Source organism: Arachis hypogaea, chromosome 7 (genome assembly GCF_003086295.3).
Source record: "Arachis hypogaea cultivar Tifrunner chromosome 7, arahy.Tifrunner.gnm2.J5K5, whole genome shotgun sequence".
Lineage (NCBI taxonomy): Eukaryota > Viridiplantae > Streptophyta > Magnoliopsida > Fabales > Fabaceae > Arachis > Arachis hypogaea.
The window spans coordinates 73930353-73938584 of record NC_092042.1 but is presented as its reverse complement, the minus strand read 5'-3'; the positions used below and the strand labels follow the sequence as shown (position 1 = coordinate 73938584).

General features: G+C 33.9%; 1 protein-coding gene across 1 annotated transcript; it reads left to right on the top strand.

The window, feature by feature from the left end:
- Positions 1-90: 90 nt before the first annotated feature.
- LOC112703451 (probable sugar phosphate/phosphate translocator At3g14410) lies at positions 91-4702 on the top strand. The gene is made up of 8 exons (XM_025754902.3): positions 91-416; positions 997-1104; positions 1183-1217; positions 2209-2321; positions 2547-2808; positions 2912-3180; positions 3912-4076; positions 4156-4702. The coding sequence occupies exons 1-7, from the start codon at positions 327-329 to the stop codon at positions 4049-4051; spliced, it is 1017 nt and encodes a 338-aa protein (XP_025610687.1). The 5' UTR covers positions 91-326; the 3' UTR covers positions 4052-4076; positions 4156-4702.
- Positions 4703-8232: the final 3530 nt, after the last annotated feature.

Here is an 8232-nt window from a genome sequence, read left to right as displayed (position 1 = left end):
TTCGTATCACATTGTATAATTACAGGTACGTGTTATTATTTTAGATTCTCAAGTATATTAAAATTAAATTTTATATTTATATTAAAAAATAAAGAAAAACCTGTAAAGCGTTCAAAGCCCAAAGTTCTCATATTTCATCCTTCTCTCACCGTCGTCTTCCCTTTCCCAGACCCATACCTTCAAAATTGGATAGTCCGAACCCGACCCATTTCACTGCTTGGGTTTCAGATTCAGATTTGAGAAAAAGAAAAGTCAACACTGAAGATTGAAGAAGAAGGAAGCTCAAACAACAAATACGAAGCTTTGCGTGTGCTCTGCTTGCAACAATGGCGGATCCGAAGAAGGAAGGCTTCCTCACCTACGCTTATATTCTGCTCTACATTGCTCTTTCCAGCGGCCAGATCTTCTTCAACAAGGTTTCCTCACCGAAATCCCCAATTTAGAAACTCCTATCTATAATTACCAATGCACTTTTTGTTTCCCGAGAAAATTCAGGGAAATTTGACCTTATTGTTGATTTTGTTCTTGAGTAGGATTTATATCTGGATTCATTTTCATTTTTAATTAGGTTGAATTTTTGAGACGTGTGAAATTGATTGAAATTGGATATGCTGATAAGGTATTTGTGATATGTGATTTGAGAGAGTTGTTGCATGTAAGTAAGTTCTATAGAACTTTTTCTTGGAATTTTTTCATGGTTTCTTTCGTTTGTTGTGTGAACTGCGGAACTGGAATAGCTAAGTATCTTGTGTCAGATTCTTGTTTTTTGGACTTTGTTGTCTTGTTTGGTTCGGTCACCTTTTGGAGTTATTGCTGAAAGTAAAGTTGAATGCATTATTGTCTACTTTTGCCTCCTAGATTTATTCTTGAAACTTAAGTTCTTGATGTTTGGCATGGTTTGTTGATTGACTTGAGAAAGGAATATGTAGCTGATGTTCTTTATATATATATATATATATATATATATATATATATATATATTCTTTTAAATTGCAGTGGGTTTTGTCATCTAAGGAAATAAACTTCCCTTATCCCCTTGGGTTGACTCTACTTCATATGATCTTCTCCTCTGTTTTGTGTTTTGTATTAACCAAAGTTCTAAAGGTACGTATGTGTTTGTGTTTTGCATAATATTTATTTGATTAGCAATGAGTATGCACCCGATGAATATGTCTTTTGCAGATTATGAAGGTTGAGGAGGGAATGACTCATGAAATGTGAGTAAATAAATAAGCTCTCTGTAGATTGCATCCAATTTTCAAAATTGCATACATGGAAGTTTTTGGTTTTGTCATTGTACCTCTGACCCTGACTATTTAGCAGCTGAAGATTTATAAGACTTTAACCAAAAGGATAATTCATAAAAGTGAGATCATAAGAGGTTTACCGATTAAGAAAGAATATTAGCAAAAAGTTTCTGTGTATGCCTCTGTGCCCTCTAGCTTGGATGAGTTATGTACTCAAGAACAGGAGTTGATAAAAAGGCAAAATCATAAAATATATCCTTTTAAGTGGTCTAATCCGATGATATTTGGAAAATGATTAATGAATATTTGAGTATAGAACAATCTAAGGATTTGATCTTAGTTTCAATTGTCTTCATTCTCTTTCTGCCATAATGTGTTTAAGATGAGTCCTATTTGGTCAGTGTCAAACCTGTACCAGCATTTCATAGTGTGTTGGTTGCATTGACAGTGGATGATCATAAATTAGTTAAATAGTACTAGTTTCCTCTGAGAATTAGTTAAACTTTCTTAATCACAATGAACAGTGTGTCGGTTGCATTAACAGTGAATGGGACATCAGAAAGGGCTTATGCGCCTTTCTTGTTTTGTTTTGTTTTGTTTTTATTTAAACTCCTTCAATTAAGATTATCGTGAAGATTATCTATATCTTACAGTACATATATAATGTGGATATTTCAAAATGTCTGTATTAAGGAATCGAACCTAGCACCTTCAAGTTGTAACCCTTATATACATTCTTTAACCCCAAAACTATGATGGTTTTTGTGTTATTGTGTGATATATATGTTAAAATTTTAACATTTTAGTTTAATAAATTAAATTAATATCCAAAAAGTAAAAATGCGGCCTAACAGGCACGATGTGGTGCTAGTTAACAGAAATGTGTTATGAGTTTGTAGTTGATTTCAGATACTTACGATATTGCCAGAATCCAGTATAATCATGTCTTTCATTATTTCAGATATGTTAGTTCAGTAATGCCAATTGGGGCTATGTTTGCAATGACTCTTTGGCTGGGGAATACTGCCTACCTGTATATTTCTGTTGCATTTGCACAAATGCTGAAGGCAATTAGTAAGTTGGTACTTGCCTGTTTGATATTCACAATAGCTAGGTATATCTTAAACCAAATGTTGTACCATATGAAAGTTTAATTGGTAATCAGATCTGTGTGGCTAATTAACTCGCCATAGACAGTATATAGTGATTGTATATGGGTTCTCAAGACATCAAGATTACTCTTTTCCTACAAGAAAACTAACTATATATTCCTTTGAATTGATTAAATGTAATGTACAGTGCCTGTAGCTGTTTTTGTGCTTGGAGTAGCTGTAGGACTTGAGACAATGAGCTGCAAAATGCTTTTGATCATGTCATTGATTAGTTTTGGTGTCCTAGTAGCTTCTTATGGAGAGATAAATATAAATTGGGTTGGAGTAGTTTACCAAATGGGAGGTGTTGTTGGTGAAGCTCTAAGACTTATTTTCATGGAGATTTTTGTTAAGAGAAAGGGTCTGAAGTTGAATCCTATATCAGTGATGTATTATGTTAGTCCGTGCAGGCAAGTGGTTTTCAGAATTTTATATTCTCTTGCACAATTTTCTTTACTAAACTTTGTATATGTAAACTAATGCACGTGACAACAATTTTGGATTGTTTTGCAGTGCAATTTGTTTATTCCTTCCATGGATTTTTCTAGAGAAACCAAAGATGGATGAACATGGACCTTGGAACTTCCCTCCTGTTTTGCTTATCCTCAACTGCCTTTGTACTTTTGCTCTAAACTTATCAGTTTTCCTTGTTATTACACACACAAGTGCTTTAACCATTCGTGTTGCCGGAGTTGTCAAGGATTGGGTGGTTGTCTTAGTGTCTGCTCTGTTGTTTGCTGATACAAAGCTGACAATGATAAATTTGTTTGGTTACGGAATTGGTAAGTAACGGATCATCTTTGAGCTTCTAAATCTTCCTGTCATTTTGAATATAGTTCAAGTATTTCCTGTGACATTTCTTGCACATACACCATCCTGTGGTTACAATTTTCCTAGTTCAGGGCCAATTAATAACCCTGGAAGCCTGTGTGCATATTTAAATTTTCCTGAGTCCAGTACCTATTAATAACCTGTAAACAAGTGTAGACCTTCATTTTTGACATTGTTGGGTGCAAGTATAATATAAGATCAATTAATATTCAAGTTCAAAACAAAAAATGTTATTCATACATTTAAACTGGGTCCACATCTACTCCAAATGATTTCCTAAGCTCCATACATAACCCTTACAAGATAGTTGAAGACTGATTTGTAATATCAAATTCTAGTGCAAAAATTTCTTCTTGTTATCTCTTTTGACTGGGAGAAGGTGAGCATAAGGGTGATTTCCTATATTCTAGATCATAATATTGTTTCTATTCATTTTTTATGAATTTATACTCACTGATGTTTGGAGTATCAACACAAGTAGTTGTCCTAGTTGATTCAAATGTTTGATTTTTATGATTGATATTTGACAGGTTGCTTGAAAAAAATTCAAAGACCACCAAAATTAAAATTTGAATTGTGCAACATAAAATTGTTATAATCCAATCCCTCATTAAGAAATTATGAATGTTGATATATGTTAAGAGAAAAGGAGCTGATTTCATAAATTGTAAATTTCATGCAGCCATCGCTGGGGTAGCTGCATACAATAATTACAAGTTAAAGAAAGAAGCTACACATGTGTCCCCAAATGATTCTCCGAATGCTTCTGAGCATGGTGAATCTTCCCATAGGCTAGAGTCACAGCCTTTAACAAGAAGATAAATAGCGTCTTGTACCAATGCCAGAGGTATGTATATAATGACTACGTTCATATTAGCTTTCTTCCCACAATTTTCATTTCTTATTTCTTTTCGTCTCTGGTCCAGTTGTTCATGCCCTTTCCTGAAGTTGATAAGAACATATAGTAGATAATGATACAATTCTCACAAAATGTCGCAAAGAAGCCACCAAACGTTAATGTAGTATTGAAAAGTGTAAGCAAGCATCATTACACAGCTGATCATAGAGCGAAGGAATTGATGTGCAGATGTAATATATATACTCACTTTTATCCTTTCAAATCACTTTTATCCTTTCAAATAGAGGAGCTAGGCCATAGCATTCGGATTTTGAGGAATTTTGAAGCCATTCAAAAAGATTATTTCTTTGAAGCAATTACCAGTTTCAATCTTCGCAGCTCATTATTTCAAGTTGAAATGAAAATTCCAAGATTAAAAGCCGAGGCATCCACCATTTATTATATTTGCACATGTGCTGGTAGTTGCCAATTGCCATGGTTTTATGCTAATTTTTTATGTTACAGAGATTAAACCTTGTAGAATTGTTTTGTTTGTTTGTAATGTACCTTAACATTATTTAACATAAGGAGACAGATACAGAATTATAGAATAGATTGATTCAATGTTGGAGATCCTTGCACCACTGTAATCCTTTTTAATCTTGATGCTTTCAAATTTTAATGTTGTATGTCGTTGGTTCTTAGGGCTAGACATAAATGATTAGGTGTTACTCAGGGCCGAATGTTTCATCTTATGTCATGTCATTCAAGAATATCTGCTATTTGGTATCAATTTCTGATCGTTATCCACCACTATATGTATAATCATTTATAGCATGTGTTCCGAAGGGAAAAGAAGAACGGGAAGCGTTCAAACTCCAAAGAATAAATTTGAGACAATTTACTCTTCAAACCTTTTTCATCTCATTCCTTTTATTCCAAAACCTAAACTTTCAAACACACTTGCACTTGTAAGCTAGTTATGATGTCAGGCTCAGCATATTCAGTGTTTTATCTTTAGATGGAGATAGAGAATCATGGTATCTCTCCCTTTATCGAGAGATATTTGAAATATGAAATAAAAAACAATTTACGTTATCGATTTCGCTAATTATTTTTGATATTGCAATTAGATTTGTATAATACGCTGAAATGACATTTTAGATGTGTAATCTACATATATGAGTTTTATAACAGTGTCTACGGAAATCAACTGTTGAAGTTGAATCATTGATCAACGGCTGAGATCAGTTTAAGTTGAGACTACCGATTTTACTAATTTTAAAAACTTGTTCTATTTCAAATTGCTAGTTTTATTTTGATTTTTTTTGTTCTACTTCAAATCGATAGTCTCATTTTTATTTATTTTTTTTTGTCTTTTTTTAAAATTGTTAATCACGTTTTTTTTGTGATATTAACAACCTTCATATCAGTATATTACATCAAATTAGTATAATATCAATATATTACGCTCCTTCGTTTATAATATCCAAAAAAATTAGCCATGGATTTAGCTGAAATATATTTTAACAATGTTTGTTAAGAAAATAATCATTTATTTTTTAAGTTTTTGATCCATTAAAATATTTATAGATTTTTTTTAAATAATTGTCACATTTTTAACGAATGTTTTAGAAACACTTGTATATAACGACCTCATAACGATAACCTTGTTAATTTGTTAATTATGTTCATAAAGACTTCCGAGCTATTAAGCACACTATAGCATGGACCTGCCAAACGAGCGAGAATTTTAATCCTTTTTTACACTATTAGTAAAGATATTTATTGATAATGTTGTACAAATTCTATATGGTGAGAATTAATAAGGATGTCATATAGATATCACAAAAGGATCGATCATAGCATAATAAAACTAATTTCACATATTTTGGAAAGAAGATTCTTCGGTGCGGAAAAAAAAAAAAAGGCATGGGATGATGTTCCTGCGTGTCAAACGTGGGAGGGCGATGCGTGGAACTAAGGATATATAAGGTCCGGTCCGACCCAAAGATCCAGTTTGAGCCCGAAAAAATTTGGGATTTGTTGGCCCGGACCAGAAGTGGTCCGGGATTGACCCATAAAAAAATATAAAGCCAAGAGAAGATATGAAACCGGAACCGAGCCATAACTCGAATCACCCGGCCCAGCCCGGTGGGAGGGAGGATTAGTTTCTAATTTCCTAAGGGGTCTAGGGCACTCGCGTCTTCACTCTTCAGTCTTCACGTCACGCAAGCTTCACTGCATCCATGCCTCACTCTCCCTCTTCCACGCACCCTGACCCTGCCACAGTGCCACCCTCAGAGCTCAGTCCCCTCAGCCCTTCCCCTCAGGCCCTTCCCTTCCGTTTCTAGCCTTTCCGTCGTAGTCCATTGTCACACTCTTTCGGTCTTTCCTTCTTAGCCCTCTCTTTGTCTCTTAATAGCCACAATCACGGCGCCAATAACCGATCTCCATCCTTGGCTCCCGATGATGACAGCGACAACTGCAAATGGCGACGGAGCATCTTTGACCCTCAAGGCCTGAACGACGTCAGCGAGTCAACGACCACTGCAAACGGCAACGAAGCATCTCTGACCTAATGCACTGCTTCTGCTGCCGGTCTTCTTCTTCTCTTCTCTAGCCCCTACTCAAATTCAGTTCAGGTAAATTCTTTTCGTTTTGAATTTCTAATTAGGGGATTGGTTAATGTAATTTCTGATTAAGGATTTGACTATTGAAAATTATGATGAGGGATTTAGGATATTGATTATTGGAATTTTTTATTAATGTTTTGGTTAATATAATTTTTGTTAGTGTTTTGTTCAGATTTAGGGTATTGATTTGGATTAGGGATTTGGTTAATATGATTCCTGTTAGTGTTTTGTTCTTTCTATTAGTGTTTGTTCTGATTTAGTGTATTGATTTAGATTAGGAATTTGGTTAATATAATTCCTGACTTCCTCTTAGTGTTTTGTTATTTCTATTAGTTTTTTGTTCTGATTTTGTGTATTGATTTGGATTAGGAATTTGGTTAATATAATTTCTGACTTCCTGTTAGTGTTTTGTTCTTCTTATTAGTGTTTTGTTCTGATTTTGTGTATTGATTTGGATTAGGAATTTGGTTAATATGATTCCTGTTAGTGTTTTGTTCTTTCTATTAGTGTTTTATTCTGATTTTGTTCTTCCTGTTAGTGTTTTAATTAAGTCGTTATTATTCTTCTTGTTATTGGAATTTCTGATTAAAAATTTCGATTATTAAAATTTATGATTTTGATAGAGTAGAAAACATAGGAACATTGAGATGGTGTTGACTGAAAAATTATGTGTTCATTGTGTGTATTTGTCTTGTTTTCAGAAACTTTTATATATCAATTTAATTGAATATGTCAAATTACTATTAACCTCTAATGAAGATGCATCTTATTTTATACCTTAAAATTAGAAGAAATTTCTAATTAAGTCTTGATTTTGTTTGTTTAGGATACGAACAATGGGAGGAGGAGATAATTGTGTTCCTCCACCAACTATCGAAGAGGACAAAACAATAGAAATTGAAGTTGAAAATGTTGCTGCTCCTACTCCTGCTATTAATGCACCACAAGTAGATGAAGAAAACAAAGATGCAAACAATGAAGATCCAGAAGTTGTTTGAAAGGGGAAAAAATCATATGTTTGGCAGCATTTTACTGTACTTCCGTTGACTGAGACAAAGCCATAGCATCAGGCTAAATGTAATCATTGCCAGAAAAAATACAGTTGTCACCCTACTAAACATGGAACGAATTCTCTAAATAAGCACTTGAAGAGTGCTCATAAGTGGATATTTACTAAAGTGAGGAAGCAGGGGACACTTCATGGTTATATGCCTAAAATTGATGAAGAATGGGACTATGCAAAGCTTTTAAGGGTTATAGCTTGGAAGATTGTAAGAAGTTTGTAGCTGAGTTCGTTGTACTTGATGAAATGCCGTTTAAAGTTATTGAGGGGATTGGGTTTCGCAAAATGTTAAATCGATTTGAGCCAAGATTTACGGTCCCATCTAGAGTGACGGTCTCAAGAGATTGCTTTCAACTTTATTGATGAGAAGAAAAAGCTAAAAGAATGGTTGGCAAAGTCATGTGCTCGGGTTTGCTTGACAATAGATTATTGGACATCAAATTAGAATTATAGTTATATGAGCTTG